We start from the raw sequence: 19,403 nt of genomic DNA, 5'->3' as shown, positions 1-19,403 counted from the left end.
ACCAAACCAGTGTGGTGCTTCACACAACTCTATGAGGGAAAGACAGCTGGTGTCTGCCACCACCTGTGCCTCCAGCCACTTCTACAACAATATAGGCAGGAGAGTGATTATTTTTTATTGTCTCTATTCAGCTGGCTGCACAGAATGAAATGCTTTCTCTTCAGTTATTTTCAAGCTACACAGGCAATTTCACTGAAATCTCAGTACAAGAAGTGAGCAAGGATCACGTCAGTTATCTCTTTCCACCCTACCCATCATCTCCATATCATTCAAAATCTGCAGAAAACAAGAAGGTTCCTCATTAATGCTACCATATATCCAGGAAAATGTTCCATGCCTTCTCAGAATAATTCAGATTGAAACGGACACCTGGTCTAATCTCCTTCCCAAAAGCAGATCCAGCTAGATCAGGTTGCTCAGGACCAGTGCAGTTGAGTTTTGAAAGCCTTCAGTATCTCCAAAGATGGAGATTCTACAAGCTCTTATTTCCCTGTTCAAGCATTTGACCACCATCACACTGAAAATGTTTTTCCTCTTCCATAACTGAAATCCCCTCGCTCCAATTTCTTATCAGAATCCCATGCACTATGGAAGGAGTCTGCCTCCATCTTCCTACAGCCTCCCACTCAGCTGCTGCTGACAGCAATAAAATCTCACCCCTCAGCATTCTCTCTGAGGCAGAATAAACTCAATCCTCTCAGCCTGTCTCCACACCTCATGTTCTCCAGTTTTCATCAGCTATGCAAAAGCCAGCTGATCTTGAGTCTGGAGAAAATTAGTTGGGTTAAACACAAAAGAGAATTAATTTTTAAAGTTTGAAATGGAAAAAAGCTTCAAAACAAGTAATTCATCTGGGCCTTCAGAGCACAGCTGTGTCTCAATTACAAAGTCTACCTACAGGTATCAGGTGACCTTCTGGAGGGAATTCCATGCATCCACATTCCCACCATTTACATTTACCACCCTGTGGCTCTCAGTCCTGAGCTCAGCAATGGCAATGCAGCTGCACTATCAAACAGCTCAAGAGTAAATGCCCTGACATTTGTGCAGGACCAAGTGGGAAGCGCTGGGCTGTGATATCTGTGAGATACACGGGACACACCCACAGAGTGTCTCGTGACTGGCTGTCCTGCTGATGGGTGAGTGCTCCCACTGCGGATGAGCTGCATCGTAGGGGTAGGAATGAGGTCTCTTTACAGAGGCAGTGTCACTCCCCCAGCACCAGCAGCCTAAAGGGGTCAGTCAGTCCTCCTATGAACCACATCCATTCCCAAAGGAAGGTCTTCAGCTGGTCAGTTCAGACACGCAGCTCCGTCATTCTGGCATAATCAGTGGCACAGTGTGCTGTGGTCACCTTAAAATGTTTTCTTCATACTAAGCATGCACTTAAAACACACCCCAAATGTTTCATTCTACAATCCATCCATAGTCAACCACTAACTACATTTTTCTGATCTTATTAATATATTTAAGGAGTTCTAATATTTTTAAAACCTTCTCATGAAGAACAGTATCAAATGCATGCAAAAGGCCTGAAAAATTTCAGTTCAAACAGCAGACAGAAACCCTTGGAAAACAAGGGGTTTGCAATCAAAACCTCAGTTTAGGCTTTACTTCAGCAGTGTTACATGGTTCTCACAGATTAATGAAAAAAAAAAAAAGATAGACTGACCTACCAGATGACAGTTTGATTTTGACTATCTTTTTTTTTTTTTTTTTTTGCTTTGCATGTTTATCACTGTCCTAACCTAGACAGACAGGAAGCCCTTTCCTACAACACCTCATCTTAAGAGCTGCCTCCTGATGATTGACATAGAATTTATCCTGGCACTTGGCTTTCACCAACCAAACCAGTCATTTGATTTGAAGATCAAAGGACTCCTCAGTTAAAAAGCTCCATTTCTTTCCTGGCTCGTACTGAAGAGTTGAAAAGAAATGGCCACCTCTGGACTGGCCTTCACCTCGCTTGGTGCTCAGGCTTTTTGCAGTGAACTGATAAACACTTATAATGCCACAGGGCAACATGAACTGCCATTTTTCTAACATATCCACACAAGTCTAATGACCAACTCAGAATGTGAAGTTTGGTTAAGTTCTATAAACTCACGAAGCTCATGATTCACCATTCATCCACACTCGTGACAGTGGACTTCACTGAGATCTGAGCATTAAACTCTGGCTATGAAGGTTTCTGTGCTGTATTTCCCAAAGCAGCAGCAGAAACCAACACCCCAACACTCTGCCATAACACCCAGCTTCTGCCTCCAGACTCAAATCAAGTTTTAAGCCAGTACACAATATGCCTGTTTGCACATCTAAAAACAGCAGTGAATATGCTATAAGCACTTGAATACAAAAAGCATTTTAATTTGGAACACAGAACTAAATCACCTCACTGATGAAACATACTCTAGTGAAACATACAGACCTTTTCTGGTACAAAGTAAGTAGGATTTGGCTCTAACCATTGTCATCTCAACCTCGCATTTTAAGTTTGTCCTACACGCATTTCTTATAGATTAAGTCATACTCCAAGCACATTCTCCAAATCAATGGGTCCTCTTTATTGTTTATTGATATCAAACTATTTTTAATTACTGCATGTAAGTAGTTTTTCTGTAGCTAATTAAAGCTTATGTATTTGAGTCCAATTAATACAGGAGTAAGATATGAAACAAGCACACACTGAACCTTCCAAAAGCAAGATTTAGTTCATCAAGGGCAGACTTGTGCTATAACCCAGTCCTCATCAGCACTGACCCAGCATAGATGCAAATGCTAGAAAGAGTGTATTTTGGATTAAGCGCTGTAGAATAAATTTTAAGTAATTCCTAATGAAAAGAGCCACGAGTGCCACCTGTATTTTAACTAACAAAATTTCTTCATTATACACTTTCCCTTGTGATTTTTTTTTACAGAACACTATCTCATTTCTTCTGTTGTTTTACTAAGTTTGTCACCAACACTGAAAACTACTTACCCATTTCAGGAGAGAATTCTATCTCCCCCTTAACTGGGTCCTGGATATGATTTCCAAAAGAGTTTCCTATCTTATTCTCTTTCTGTTGCAATTCAGGTATATTAACTGGCCCCCGTGTAAAACGGGGGTAGAATTTTTTTGGAAATGGCCTCTGAGGTTCCAGCCCCTTGATGGGCACATTCTTGAAGGATTGGTTCTCTTCACTGAAGTTGAAATAAACAAAGAGCAGAAGTGTCCAGGTCACAGATGTGAAGAGGCACCCATAGCAGAAATAGCGAAGTGTGACACTTCCCATTGTAGACTCAGCATCGTTGAGGGCCCATTCTCAATTACCTGAAAAAGAGTGAAAACACATTTTGAGAGTGCTGCCTGTTACCTTAGGAAATACATTCTATAGGTTAGTTAAGAGATTTTTAGAACTTAAACTTTAAGCACAGACCTTAAGAAGTAAATCCCTTTTCACTCTCCCATTCAAAAAGTAAACATGACCAGTTTTCACATTTAATGTGGATACCACTGCTTCAAAACATGGAGCAAACAATCACTAAGAGCCCAGTGACAGACCAAAATTAAAGGTAAAAATTATTAATTTTCCTCAGAATAGTTATATACTTATCTCTGTTCAACAACAGTATATTTCTAGTATGCCTGCCTTGAATTAAACCTATAACTATATAATTAAATATACTATACACAGGGAATTGATTCTTCACTGAATTGTTTTGGCTGGAAGGGACATCTGGAGGTCACCTCGTCCAACCCCCTTGCTGACGCAGGGCCACTCGGAGCCAGTTGCCCAAGAGTAGGTCCACATGCATCCATTTTTGTAGTTCAGATCCTATCCTAAAGCATGGAATGAGAGAATACAGATTCAAAAAAGCCACATAGTTCAGTTCTTCTTGCCCCAAATTTAAGAACAGCCATCATGAGTGTCCCAGGAGTTCCAGAAAACATGGGGTACAATTGAACAGCACACAGCACCAAGATAGTCGCATTTACAGATAATCTTCTCCACAGAAAGAAAACAGGGGATAGGGAAAGAAGAAAAAGCTCTAAGGTAATTTACTGGGTTCCTCCAGGCCTCTGCAGACTCCAGAAAAGCTTTCATATTCCCTGGAGAAGATGCTCATCTAGAGCTGGAAGGAAACCACCCAGACTAGAGTTTTACTTTAGACATCCACAATTTTCCCAAGCTATATTGGAAATTACTGTCATAAGCAAAACTGTAAAGTAAAGCAAATGAAGCTGGTGAAAATATTTTATTTATGGGCCCGGAGAACTGGGTAGACTTTCTGGAGTTCCCCAAATCTAAAAAAAGCTCAACACCCTCCCCCCACCCTGCAAAAGAAACCCAACAAAACCAACCAAACAAAAACCCCAAACAACACACAAAAAACCCCCACACTAACAAAAAAATCCCCCCAAGCCTTAAAAGCTATACAGATCAGTTCCCCAAACTCAGGGGGAAACAAAAACACTGACTCAAAGAATTTGATTTTCTTTCATCACTGTGTAACCACAACAAGTAACACAGTACTGGTTGAACAGTAACAAAAAGTCAGGAAATAATTTAATCACCTTTAATTAGCAAAAATTTTGTTCTAAGAAAACAAATATTGGGGTGGGAGTCAATCATTTATCCTGATGCATTTTTCAAACTACTCAAAAAGTCAGAAACCACCAGAAGTCTTCAGGTCAGGGTGGCAAAGAACAAACCAGAACTTTTATGAGTACAAACAAATTATTCTTTCTCAATATGGGAAACTACTAAATAAAGGTAGAAGCTGCTAATGATCCCAAAGAACATTATAAAGACACCATGTACTTTGGTAATGTAATTCTGAGTCCTTAGTGACTCGCATCCAAAAAGAATATATGTCAAAATTCAAGCTTACATTTCCCAGATGTCAGCAGGTCATCATCTCCCAAGAATAAAATATCCACAGTGTAAAGCAAAAAAACCAAAACGCACCCGCCTCAAAAATAATTTACCCATTGTTCTTACCATGTCAAACTCCCTCACTCCTGCAAGGCAGCAATCTATGCAGCAGTTGAGCCCAGGGAGCTTAAAAAGGTCTTACGCAGGGTTTAAATCTCAGGCTGACCCTGTGCATACAGATGAATTGCACTCTCTGTGAAACTGGCTCTCTCTGTCACACAGAAATCTCACTGCTGAACTGCAAAGCCATGAAATTAGTCAGGCACTGAATGCTCTGGAGCAGAAACGATTTAAGAAAATCCTTGTTTTAGCTAGCAGAATAGGTTTACCAGTTAGAGAAGTATAGATGACCAATCCCCAGCACCTCACGCCCTGTGCTAACACAATCATACCAAGGTGAAGCTTGGCTCAGAAAAAGCACATGAGGCTGCAGAGGAGCAAGAGCAGATAAACAATTATATCCTCTCATTATAATACTTCTTGTTGCTTGGCGGTCTGCAGACAATTAATGCTTCTCCATAAAAGAGGATCTGGGCGCTTGCCAGGTTCTTTTTGCATGGCTACCAGAAGGTCATCTGCTGTAAGATTTGTCCAAGCCTAACATACTGCTCCTCAAAAACTGCTGGAGGTGTTTTTCCATTCACTATGGTAACACAGATGGACAATCCTAACATGCACTGACACTTCGGAACAGAACTGTCCTAGTAAGATAAAGATTACTATAACAGAGAAGGAACCATTTCACGTCAGAGTTGTTTAAGGATGCATCTACACTGCAGCTTGCACAGAAAAACACCAAACATAATTTATTCTATCTCTGGTAACAGTCAGAAGACAGGCACACAGAGCAGAATTCCTCACGGATTAAGTATTTCCCTAGTTCCTTGCATCTCTTTCATAGCTCAGAGCTACACCTGCTGCTGTGGCACTTCCACCCACAGTAAGGTTAAAGTCTGCTGTGACTGACATCAGGCACACTCAGATTAAAGAGGAAGGAATAAATTACTAATCACCAGAGTGAGGACATTGCTGTACATCCCTTCTATCTCCAGAGAGCTCTCTGAACAGGCTAAAAGCTCATGCTTGGCTACTGCTACAAAAGTAATAAATGCAAACCATAGCTAAACAAACCAGATATTTCCACCTGATCCTTGCTAGATCTGCTTCACCTTTTTTTCCTCTCCTTCACAATTTTGGCATTTTGTAAAATGATAAAGATGTTGAAATACTGCATTTAAATCAAATTACAGAACCTCCACAATGAACAGTTCAGCACCTTGCTATTCAACCAAGACACTTGGTAATTTATTTGGCAGGAAAATACAGACTCACTAGTTAGACAATTCTGAAGGAAGAATGGAAAAAAAAATAACTCTGTGTATGAAAAGCACATTGAGGCTTATTAGTTTACCTTATTCACCAACATATACGTATTTAAAGAAACACTGTCCTTTAGATTTCAACAACTTCTACCATTTGAGCAGAGTCACGATCTGTGTCAGAGCTGCACGCTCCAGTTTTAGACAGTTTTCAATTGACTGACTTCTTACAGATGTGGTTTAGGCCAGAGGAGGTTTCCAAGTCTTCAGCCGTGTCAGTCCTGCTTGGGAACTGCCCTGAGGAACCTTTCCAGCCCTACACTTCTATGCATACAAAGCACAGTCACATTAATGTATCTGCCTCTCCTCACCATACCAACAAACAAGAATCCCTCCACTCATTTCCGTGTGCAACAAAAGAATAACCACTTTGGTAAGTGCCAGAGGGAGAAGGAGAGGAGACTGCAGCTGGTCACAAGGACACAGGAGGAAACACTCAGTTCATGGAGCCTGACACTCAACCCTTGATTCTTACCTCATCCATCTCCCTATCCATGACCTCCTTCCATGTAGACACAGTGAATAAAAGTCTTACTTTGTCCTGATTCCTTTGCTCTCCAGTGTTGTGAAGTCTTCTAGGAAGTACGTTTTGCCAATTTACTCAATGAGTATCTCAGCCTACGGAAGGTGATAATACCTTGATGAGTGTCTTAAACATCCACCCTCTCCCAGTTGGTTTCTCCAAGCAGGATTTTGAAACTTAAGTAAAGCCAAATCCTTCTTTAGTTGTTCTCACTGTTTTTTTCTTAAATAGAGAAAACCTGTTCCTGAATACAGGAGATGCAAAGGACATGCCTTTCAAATCCAAAGTATTAGGATCTTTCTCAGCCCTGATACACACTGCATGAGAAAAACAGATTACATGTATTTTTAACCCAACAGCCTAACGCTCTACTAATGCAAGCACAGCTGGCAGGTTTGAACAGTTAGATAGAAACAACTGAAATCAAAAAAAGCAGAATTGTATTATTCAGATAACCTTGTCAGTGGGCTCATTAGAATAATTTTCATATATGCAATACTGTAACAATGAATCTAGTCACCAATAAATTGCTATTTGGACAGTACAGTTAGAACCCTTTTCTATTTATTTATTCAAGTGCAAACAAAACCACTAAATGCCACAGAAGAATAATCCATGATTTAAACATAGCAAGAAGACTTGTTTCACAGTACAGTTCATCACAAATTTTACTGGAAAGAGACTAGGTTTGAAGGGTCTATCATGCATCTCCCCTTCATTTCTGAAAAGTAATACAGCTGCCAAAAGTAAAAAACACCTCAAACAATTCTCCTTTCCAAAAACTCAAGTAGTAGACAACTAAACAGAAGGCATTTCTTTTCCCTTGGCAAGATAGGAGCTTCCAGAGCAAGTAAAAAATGATAACACCTTTAAGTATTTTACAGGCAGTCAATCCCATGCCCTAGAGATGGATGGAGTTCACAGCTGTTCACTCTGGCGTGCCCAGGAATCCAGGGACACTTTAACATGACAAACATAAATCATCCAAGGTGGCAGTATCTCCTACATCAAGAAATTACAATCCAGTTTGGAAGCAAGAAAGGAAAAAACATACTTTAGAAGCTGCCTCCATCAGCATCAGCTTAGAAGAGACCGAGACTGAATGGCACAGTATTCTGAGAATTCCTAACCAAACATTCAGCCTTTCAGTGTCTCTCTTGTTGCTCTGTTTTGACTGTCATATATTTATTGCCTGACAGTTTTCCTTTGGCAAAGCCTTGGAACTGAGTTTGCAGACCTACATGCCAGAAATGCCAGGAGTAAAATACTGCCCTCTGATTTCCATGAATTCCAGTACGTAAGTCTCAGTTCCTTGCACAAGTAGTAAATAATTGATTTTTTTTTTAAGAGAACTATAAAGGTTAAATATTAGTAACTCAGTAAACGTCTCTCAAATTCAATCAATCCCAAAGCTGAAAAATTCTCCGGGAGCCCACCTGCCAGACCTGAGCTGCAGAACTCACTGTGCAAGAGGCATTTCATGTCACAGTAGCTTCTTTTAGCAGCCTTACACCACCACCATGACATTCATTTCATACATCAAACCCGGGAACATTTACATTCATTTAATAACTGGCCCAACAAGGATACAACTGTATTCCCCCCCAACAGTCCAGCAGGATTTGTTGTTAGTAACCTGTGCAGCTCTCAGTAACACTGGCCCAATGTGTTGGCCTTGGATATTTTTAAAGGAAGCAAAAACGTCAACCACACTCCACAATATTTTGGCTTAATGAGCAATATTTGCTACAGACTCTATGACCTGCCACTGCTTAAGCACTGACATCTGCTTGGATTAACCTCAACAGTTTAGTAAACACACCGTATGAGTAGATATTTCATAACTGTGCCAGAACTCATGTTTGTCAGAGGTCAAACAGAGGATCAGACTAACCTCAAGATTTTTGAAATAGGAGTAAAAGTTATTTGAGAAAACCTTAAAGTCTACTTGTAGTTTTTCCAAGAACAGCTTTTCCTCAAAAAAAAAAAAAAAAAAGGAAAAGACAGACACACAACTCATACTACCCAGGTCCCCTGCAAGAATACCTGTGTATTTTGGAACTATACTGAGGCAAGGAACAGATGTGTACAATCTTTATTTTTAAAAAGCATTCCAGTAAAAAAACCCCAAACCATTGAACTACTTTATTTTGCTACAGAGTATTAGGATAATTTGCTGCATGATCTTCTATAGATGCTTCTAATTTTTACTTTCTTATTTTTTGAAGAGAGCAGAACACACAAATATAAAATAACACTACTCACAAATGCAACTTTGGTTTTTTAACAGCCTTAACTCTTTCTACATTTCTTGGCCTCCAACATGTTATAGCTACCCATGAATAGGCTTTCCAATTTACTGGTTGAATCACTATCAAACAACAGCATTAACAGTGCAATGAACAGAAGCCAGGTTAGGAAGAAGTAGAACTGCAATAATACACAGACATGTCATTCACACACCTTCTGCTCTTTCACAAGAATTATTTTTTTCCAGGCAATCTTTCCATTACAATCTCTCTCTTCTGGGAAAGTCACAGTTAATAGACCAGCAAGATGAAAAAGGGACACTTCGGGCAGCTTTTGCTTCAGATCCAACACACATCACTAGGAGCGACATCCACACAGCCAGAACAAAAGTAGTAGACACTTCAAAATAAAGTGGTTTGTGTGCTTCAGAATCTAAGCACAAGCCAATTTAACTCCTTCTTAAAAAAAGTCCAACAGGATTGTTTTATTACTAAATTGAATCTACCTGCCAGTTTGTTTTTAATTAAAAACAACCATTAATTTTTGACCTTACAGAGGGATGGGTGATTGCGCTTTATGAATTAAGTGGCTCTTTTTGACAGAATACAGGCAGGTAACTACTCATGCAAAGACAGGTTGGGCCTATAGGAATCTAAATCATGACATTCAGCAAGGACAGATGCCAAGTCCTGCACCTGGGACAGACCACTTCCGTGGCTGCTGGCACAGCCTGAGGAACAGCTCTGCAGAGAAGGACCAGCCAAGGTCTGGCTAAGCACAACCCTGCAGCAAGGAGAGCTGAGCGATGAACCCACAGGAGCACAGCCAGCTGATGCAGGGGTGCAATTCCACTGCTCCCTGAGACCACAGGCAGAGGACAGCACCTAAGGAGGGATTTGCCAGTACAAGACAGACATCAGAAAACTGGAGTGAGTTCAGTGAAGGGCCACCTAGATTGGTCACAGGCTGGAACACTTGCCCTCTGAGAACTGAGCATGCTGGGCTCCTTCAGCCTGCAGAAGAGATGGCTTTGGGATGAGAATTAAATAGCAGCCTGTTGCTACCTACAGGGATGTTACCAAGAAAACAGACCCAGGCTATTTAGTGAGGTGCAAGGTAGGAGAAAGAACTAAAAAAGACTAATGTTAAATCATGTTAATGTTAATGTTCAGTCACACCAACTCTCATTCACAGAAATATCCTGTGGACCACAGGTCCTCTTGCATAAGACCACTGTTCCCATTCATTTTAATGAGATGACACATTAAGATCTATTTTTAATTAGCCTCTGCAAGTCCCTTCTAAATTCAACTTTCAAAGCTTTGAGAGCCAACAGTTTAGTCATTTCAGCATAGATACACAAATCCCTGTCATGCCACCTAAAATAAATCCTCCTGGAAGTAATACAAAATCTTGAGCAACAGTTTACAGATAATCTTAAAATACCAATAATATTCATTATATTTTAAAGATAAAGAAAGGCACGTAGGTTAGTTGCATGAATCGTTCAAGACCTATGAAACTATACTCTGCCTATATGAAGTCTGAAAAGCTTTAAGTGTTCTAGGACAAATTTAATAATTCATCTTCTTAGGTCTTTAGGTTCTGAGTCCTTACTATTTTTCCTGTGTCAAATGACTCACTCATATACTGATTTGTATTTCAGTTTTTGGGCTTTAACAAGAGATATCTAAATATTGCACAGCATCATTTTCAAATCTGTGAATTATACATTAAAACGCCTCCTCTAGTAACATAACTTTGCTTACCAAGCTTTTTGGAATTTCTCAACTCCAGTAAAAAAAATCTTTACTTAAGTAGGCTGCCATACCAGAGTGTATGCAAACACTTTGGCTTTTTTATAATAAAAATGTGAAATTCCTCCTTTATCCACTTGCATTTCAAAAGCTCCCTTAAAGAAATGCTCAAGTATCTTCTGCCCTAACACCTTCCACCTTTTTGTCAACAATAAAACATACTGGGTTTTTTCCTTACTGATAAAGGGTACCTTTCTCCCCACGTATTACTCCACTCCATGAAGAGAGAACATTTAATGAGGACTCTAATTTAAGGACACAATTTTAGTGGAAAAAGCAGTTACAAGTTTTGGAAAGAAAAACTTGTTTAAGCCAGGATCTCATGTTAACCAACAGCTGAAAAGAATACCGGGTTTAGTTACAACCAGTGGTACAATGCTGCATCAAGAACAATAACATAGTAGTCCAGCCTGCTTGGAGAAAACAAGTACTCTTGGATTAGAAATGTGATCTTACCAAAATCCTAGTGCCCAATTCTGGGTAAATAAGTGCAATACAGTAGACAGTTTCATGCTGCTGCAGTGTCCTCATTCCCCTCCACAAAAATCCTTCTTATTTCCCAAAGCACAGTTATAAGAAAGAAATTCTTACCTATCCCCCTGACAAACGCTCTGTAGGCTGCTCAGCTGCATGTTCCTTTAAGCCATCTGGCACACAAATACATGTCATGCCATTCCCGGAGTCCTAAAAATACCTTCTGCCTTTTTTGTTGCTAATAAATACTTTCTACTAATTCAAACAGCGAGATTTTCTTTTCATCAGTAAAACCAGCTCTGAAAGAAGCCAGAATGTCTCCAAAGAAATGCATTTTGCAATACAGCCCTTCCTTCTTCACAGAGCTTAGCAAACAGCAAGGTTAAACACCCCACAAGTTGTTCTTCAATGCATCCCTCACATTAAAGATTCATGCATCTAAATATTAGTTTAACAACCCTTCAGCACTATATACAAACGCAGAATGTAAGAGAGCTTACAAGGTCAACTACACACAAATAAGCTGCTTAATACCTTTTCTAAATGTTTAAAATCTGCTTAGCTGTTCCTCACATTTTATGCCTGCAAAGCTCACCGAAGTAACAACAAAAACGCAGATTCATGCAAAATAATTAGATTAGCGACACTTCTACAGGAACAGCTGAACTGTAGAACCCTCACCTTTTTCCAGAGGAGTCGGCACTAAAGCAGTGCAAGGTTACACAGGAGAGCACATTGACTGCAGATCCAGTCGGTGTCTTCATTCCCAGTGAACAATGAACCGCTGAGCCAGAAACTTAACACTTTGTTGCTTGCAAGTCCTGACTGGGAATAGGGCAACAGGCACAGATTTCTCTAGGAAAACAGCCCAGTTTGGATGGGTCTGAGGACACCAATGCTGCATGCACTCTTTTGCCTGCATATACTGCCCCAAAAGCATCAATATATTTTTGTTTGCAATTATTTTTCACATCTCTTTTATTATGTTTTTTCAGCTGATGCATGATCCATATCAATCCATCGATTTGGCAATATACTCATGGTCATTTTCCTGCCACTCACATAATCAATCAGTGGCATTCTTCATCATGACTGGACAATAATAATGCTAGAGAAAATAATCATTAAGTTGTACAAAAATTCCTTTACTCGCCATTTTCCAAATCACTAGTAACTTCATGAGATTTCCACATTTTGACAGAAATTTTCTAGGTACGCATTCTATTCATCTTCAGAAATTTTCAACAGAAGTGCTTTGGGCTTTTTTCCAGTCTTTTACAACAAAAGCAAAAGCACATTTTCTAATTCTTAAAAAAATGAGGGGAAAAAAAAAAAAAAAAAAAAATCAGACTTCACTTTTGCAACCCTCCTGACAAAAAAAGCTGGTAGCAGGTCTGTCAACAAAACAGACCTCACTAAAGTACTTTTGAGTAGGACAGTGGTAAAAAGTGGGGTTGACCACTTTGTTTTAAACCTGCGACTACTAACCATGGAAACTGCACTTGGCACAAGTTCTGCAGTAGCTCCCAGAAGATATCTACCATCCACTTGTGCAGAACTCAGTACTGAAATCAACAGCTGGATACAAAAAAAGACATAAAAGGCATCTGCCGACTCACACTAGAAACTTCCAAAGACTCTACCCGAACATATATAAAATGCAAACCCACTGCAATTATGTTACTATTTGTACTACAGAATTGGAAACTACTTAATGAGCATGGTTACATTGCATCTTACGCTGCAGCATCAGATGACAGAATTCCTAAATCTCCGAGCCTACTCCCCACAAATCATACAAATCTACTTCATTTCTCCTTCTGCAGGGTTTTCCTTTTCAATAGGCAGAAATTTACATAGAAATACTTTTTTCAGTCAGAACAGGATCAAACATCTTTATAGAGCCTGAGTAACTGATATAAGCATAAGGCTTTATTTGTTTAAAAAAAACCCCAAACAACAAAAACCAAACAAACAAAATTATAAACAATAGATGAAACGTAGCCCCAGAATTAGGAGTGAGGTTAAAACAAGTTACAGTTTAAATCCCTAGATTGCCTCTAACAGGAAAATATTTAACTCATTCTAAACTGCTCAGAGTTCTTAACCCTGTTATATTTCTCCATGCTATTAAGAGATGGCACTTTCTTAGAGATTTCCTCAATATACCATGTCCTGTGTTTTTCCATGTGAATGGCCATTTTTAAAAAAAAAGTAGAAGGGAAAAAATACCAAAAGCATGAGTTGAATTCAATGTCCATCTGCATTTCTCATGTTTAGAAACAAACATCACTTGGAGTTTTTCACTCCAAGCTTTAGCACAAAGTCTGCAGTATCCACGCCATTTGGAACTTTCATTTTTTCCCCAGTAAGAAATTCTGAGATAAACCAAAACCCTGCAATCTTCTTGCTTTGGATTCATTTTCTCATCAGAAGTTTAAAGTATTTTCTGCACACAGGTTTTTCTCTATGTCTTTTATCCTCTCACAAATGTCTCCAGACATTAATAAAAGAGAGTAATCCTAAGGATATAAACATACTTTGTGTTCTCTCTCCAACTCCCTGACTGCACCAGGACAAGTACCAGATCGAGCCAAGGGACACACTGGTTGAAGTATTTGTTTTGCTGCAGATTTTGATGAGATTCTCATCAACTCAATGTCTCTGCTCTCTCCTGATGCATTAAGGCAAATAGTTTAATTGTTGGATTAAAAGAAGTCAATAGCAGAAATAGATCGTACACTGCCTGTAAGGAGAGCAAACTTCTACAAGTTACGCCAAAAATTAATTTTCTTAGTCTTTCATTCCTTCTCCGTGATCTTACAGACTCAATCTTTCCTTCTCCCAAGAAATCCCTTTGAGGAAAGAGCTGTGGACCACTCCTTTTCCATCCCCTCTTGGTCACTTTTCTTCTACTTATCTATTGCCAGTGTTTCTGATGGGAAACTGGATTTTGATGTTGAAATCACGGATGTTGCAACAAAATGAATAGAAGACCAAAAATACATTTTCCCACTTCAGTAGGAGCCATGCCTCCCAACACTCTGCTTGCACAGAAGGTTAATGTGCAATCCAAAACTTGGCCACCTCTTGGTTCATAGGTGATGAGTCTCGACATCTGCTGACACCAGAGATAAGAGATACATGCTAACTGACAAAATTAAGGTATTCCAGGAAATGGAAAACTAAAGGAAACACTTCTAGAAAACATACTCAATAACAAATATGAGAAGTATTAGAGACAGTGGCATCCTTTGTTCTTGATGTTATGCTTCAGGAATTCGCAAAATAGTCAAAATACATACAAAGATTGATTCATGAGAGGTTTTGAATCAAAACAGGATAGTTTGTGCTTCCTGGAAAAGTATCTGTGTTTTAATTAAGGCCACCTCCAAGGTTTAAAGCACCCAATTTAATCCTTGTCTGCACAAGAAAATCTGTGTCATTTAGCCAAGCAACATTTGGATGGTTTTACACAAACTAAGAAGACCTCCACGAACATGCTTCTATTATTCATTAAGTATTTGCTTAAATCAGTTTGGCACATAGCAACCCTTCACTGAGGTACCTTCCTTTCAGCATGCCTCTGCAAGTTTATTAGCTTAGCCTGTCAATTTAAAATCTGACTTCTTAAATGGTGCAGTGTTTCCATAGTTGAAGTCTTAGGAGTGACAAAAAGTTATTGCAGGTGGGCAGTTACCCCCCAAACAGCCACTCTGCAGCATTTCTTCGTGCACATATTCCTTCCCTCTTGAGCAGCAAGAGTTACTTTTGTCCTGTTCCATGGCAAGAGAGGCTGGAGCATGAATGTGAACAGTCTCTGTAGCAGAGCTGATAAGGTAAAACTTGTCAGTCAGAGCAAACTTCAGGCTCAGAAATGCAGAACTTGCAACGGCACTACTGCCATGAGACAGAAAACCACAACAGCTCACCTGCTCCCAACTGAACTTGGAGCCACAAAGACATCAAAGGCCCACGAGCACTATGGGATATTGGATATTGGCTCTGGACTCCTCCCTGGCCTGCACAATTTCTTCTTGCTCACACTCTAAAGCACAGAGCAGGCAGCACCAAATCCTGAGGTTCCTGCATCAGGGGTCTCTAATCAGCATCAGCAGTGGAAAAGCTGATTCACCCCTGAGCACTGTGTTCCAGTTTCAAACATGCAAAGGATCAGGCTGCCAAGCCAGACTGCACAAGAAAAAGCTGAGATACAACACATGCAACACACTTTTACAGGCACTTCACTTCGTACTCTACATTTCAGTAACACCATCAATTATTTAATCTACAGACTTAGCATATTTTCACATCTCAGGGAATAAGTTCAGAAGTTCCTACAACAAAATATCAGAAATTTAGTATACTTGAAGTCAATTCTTGAATGAAACAGTACAATCAGCTTCCTATTTTTCTGCCTTTTTTGCTGCAATGTATTTCTAGTTTTTACAGAGTTTTCAAACAGGGAATTTACACTAATTCTTACACAATGCTGACTCACATGAGAAACGTGCTAGAACGTGGCTGAAGGATGTGGTGCATACTATTGACTTACACAAAGAGAGCTAAACAAATGCTTTTACTCATGCTGCAAAACCCTGGTTGAACAGCTGAGGCCTTACCACTGACAGTACTTTATACATTAACACAGTAGCTGCAACAGCAGATGCTTTCATCTCCATAAACCACCATATGTTTTGAAAGGAAACTTTAGATAAGAAGACAGTTCATCTGCCTCCCACACTCTAACAGGGATTGAATCAGAGTTCACCTCTGTAATACTTTTTGAGAAAGAAAAAACAAATTCATTTCTGCACTTGAAATACGAGAACTCACTTTTGCTCTGCAACAGCAAGCAACATCTCTCCAGAACGAATGGTACTAAAGGAAATTGCTTGATTTTGGGGATACCTGTAGCTGTAGTATCACCTAGCCAGGCAGATGGAACTATTTAGGAAGTTGACAAAGAAGTCACAAAAAAGAATTAATGTAATCTTAGAAGTTTTGCTTTTTCCCTTCAGTGGACATCTCCCTTTACTTCTCTCCTTCAGGTTATCAACACACAGCTGCCACACTGTCAAACTCAGCTTGCTGGCTGCTCAGACTGCAACTGTTCTACAGGACCTTCAAGGAATGTAACCAAAGAACCATCCTGCCTCTGTTCTTTTCACCCCCACAGTACCCTGTTCTTTCTCACTGGAAGATCCAAAATCCCCACTTTTACTTTCTGCTCAGACAATTCTAACCTCATCCATGTGAGCCCACACTACACACATGCCCTATACCCACCATTAAATAACTTGGGGTTTCCATCACTTACTGTGAAGAAGCCTACTTTGTGTAAGTTTTCAAAATACCAATAATTTATCTTTATTTCCCTTGCCCTGCTGCTTCTGGGCTTTCTGCCTCCTAAAATGCTTCAATCACACCTACTGTTATTTTACATCACTATGAAAATGATGATCAGATTCACCCCTTCTCATAAACTACTGTCATACAGAAGCTTTTCAGAAACCTTATCCAACGTTACTCCCATGCATAATGCAGTATTGATTTCCAGCCTCTGAGAATGTGATTAGATAGTAGAAGCCAGGCCACAGGCCCTGAAATCTGCAGTCAGACTCTCTTACAGCAGAACAAATGCCACTTTGCCTGCTGGCATCCTCATCTGAGGCTGGGAGACGAAGGCTCATTAGAGCTGCACTGTTATTTCTTTCCTTCCCTGCTGCAGAAGAGCTCCTAAAACTCTGCAGGAGCTTATCTTACCCAGAGACGAGGAAAAGCTTATGCAGAAGGCATGCAATTCTTCAGAGAGTTCTACCGGGGGAGGCCAATTGCTTGTTAATCAAAAGCCTCTTATCTGGAACCACCTGGCCATTTATGCTGGTCTAAAATGAGGCCTAGGAATCCCAGCTGGACTATTTCACATATTTAGGGGTCCTCTACAGGGTAGCATGGCAGAAACACACTGTCAGGAAGAGGTTGGTACCATCCTTTCCTGGGCACAGCCTGCACTTGGATCAGCTTAAGCTAATCAGAAATACCTGGGTATAGTTTCCTATTAAGATAACATCCATAGGAAAGAAAAAAAAAGCTAGCTCATAAAGCATGCAAGAATACTTAATATCACTTACAGACTACCAGAGTACTCTTTCTACAGAGAGAAGGCATTTGATCTTATGTTGAAATGCATTTTCCAGGGAAAAACAAAGCATGTTAGCAGCGTTAACAACCCTGCCCACCTGCACAATCACTGTGCTGGAACTGAGAGATTTCATCCTTCCTTTAAATATAAAGCAATGCTCCAAATACTCTGGACCAAATGGAGAAAACACTGATGGTTTACAGAACAGCGACAAAGTCAGGTCATGAGATTTTATTTTTTTCTTTGGAAGAGCAGGGACTGCACTTTAATTATGTAATAAAGTTCAGTAAGGTCTACTGCAGCTGCCCTGCAACTGATATTAAAAACACCTCAGGATACAGCTTGGCAGACATGCTGTAATGGAGAGCTTCAGTGCTCTAATTACTTTCAACAGCGGTTTTAAGGCTGACACCTGTAAGGAAGTGAACAAAGGTGAAGCAGCTGTCTGGAAAGGTGGATTCTAAACACAATGTTTGCTTCCAGTACCACATCACAGCACAGAATTCTGACCTGCTAAGCTCCCCACTGCCAGTAGCACAGAGCTTTTGGTGGCTTATTCAGATTTGTCTGTTTTCTTGCAAGCAAGGGACCAGAGAAACTTTATTCTGCCTTGCAAGTAACTTTGAGACAGTCCATTTGCTTCAGTATGTTCTGCTACAGCTTTCCTTATAAGCTTTAACACACACATACAAAAAAGAAAAATACCACATGGTAATAATGAACTGACTAGAAGGGCTGGAGACCAGCCACAAAGAATAACACATACTTGCTAAAAGGAAGAGAGAAGCCTCAATGTTGCATATAAGTATAAACTGAAGAACAAGGGGGGAGCAGAGGGGGGAAGAAACGGTTTTAAAATAAATTTCCCTTTCATAAAAATAATAAAGCTTTAATACACCACGGGGTCACACAGCGCTCCAAAAAGCAATGTCTGATCTCGCCCTACAAACGAATCAATGAACGGAACAGCGCCAGCAACACCAACACGTACCGATCCTCACACTTCGGGTCAGATTTGCAGAGTTTCAGTCTACCTGCAGGCGTGCTGCTGCTGCCCCTTCACGTGCACTTAAAGACTATAAAAAACAGTAATTACGTTATCTCCCATCCTGTGTAGCACAACCCGCTGCAGCTCCTCGGTCTCCCCCCGGGGTCAGGTTAAACCAGGAGCCCCCAGCAGGGGACCGGGTCAGGCGGGGACCCGGCCGGGGCAGCCTCCCGCTGTCATCTCACCCGAGACCCGAAGCGGGGCAGTCCTGGAGCGGACCCGCCGCTGGGGCTCAGGAACCGCAGCCTCAGGGCAGGCGGGAAAACAGAATCGCACAATCAATTAGGTTGGAAAAGACCTCTGAGATCATCGAATCCAATCTACGACCAAACACCACCGTGTACAGAGAGTCCAATACCGCCGCTGGCCTCGTTCCTCACCCCCGGGCTGCCCCTCACCCCGGCGCCGGTTCCCCCGCCGGGGCCGCCTCCCCTCACGCCGCCACCACGGCCCGTGTCCCGCACAGCCCCGCACTCACCGCGGCGGCGGCATCGCCCCTTCGCCCGCCCCGCGCCCGCTGTGGCGGCGCTCGCGCCATGTGACCGCTGCCTCCTCCTCCTTCTCCTCCCCATTCTCCTCCTCTTCCTCCTCCTCCGCAGCCGCCATGACAGGCGGAGCAGGGGCGGCCGGAGAAGATGGCGAGCCCTGAGGGGCAGAGCCGAGGGGCTGTGAGGATGTGTCCTGCGTCCCTTTTGCCGAGCTGTGAGGGCAGTCAGGAGTGCAGGGCTGTGGATGTGCGGCTTTCGCTCCCCTCGTCCCCTCAGATTTGCTGTGTATGTCTGCTCGTCCCAGCGGGCTTACACGGTGTCTGGCAGCTCTCTGTGCCGATTAAAACCTTTTCCAGCCCC

General features: G+C 41.1%; 1 protein-coding gene across 5 annotated transcripts in view; it reads right to left on the bottom strand.

Moving 5' to 3' along the window:
* GALNT11 (polypeptide N-acetylgalactosaminyltransferase 11) overlaps positions 1 to 19,105 on the bottom strand; it is a 47,964-nt gene extending 28,859 nt beyond the window's left edge. Inside the window, exons 1-2 of one of the 5 annotated variants that reach the window (XM_048322869.1) lie at positions 19,034 to 19,105; positions 2,981 to 3,313 (exon numbers count right to left, since the gene is read on the bottom strand). In XM_048322869.1, coding sequence (XP_048178826.1) covers positions 2,981 to 3,275 — 295 coding nt within the window. In that variant the 5' untranslated portion in view covers positions 3,276 to 3,313; positions 19,034 to 19,105. The other 4 variants (XM_048323030.1, XM_048322789.1, XM_048323111.1 and 1 more) reach the window with 4 other exon arrangements.
* Positions 19,106 to 19,403: the final 298 nt, after the last annotated feature.

This window comes from Corvus hawaiiensis, chromosome 1, assembly GCF_020740725.1.
Source record: "Corvus hawaiiensis isolate bCorHaw1 chromosome 1, bCorHaw1.pri.cur, whole genome shotgun sequence".
Classification (NCBI taxonomy): Eukaryota; Metazoa; Chordata; class Aves; order Passeriformes; family Corvidae; genus Corvus; species Corvus hawaiiensis.
The sequence above is the reverse complement of the archived record's forward strand: the minus strand, read 5'-3'. Positions and strand labels throughout refer to the sequence as shown.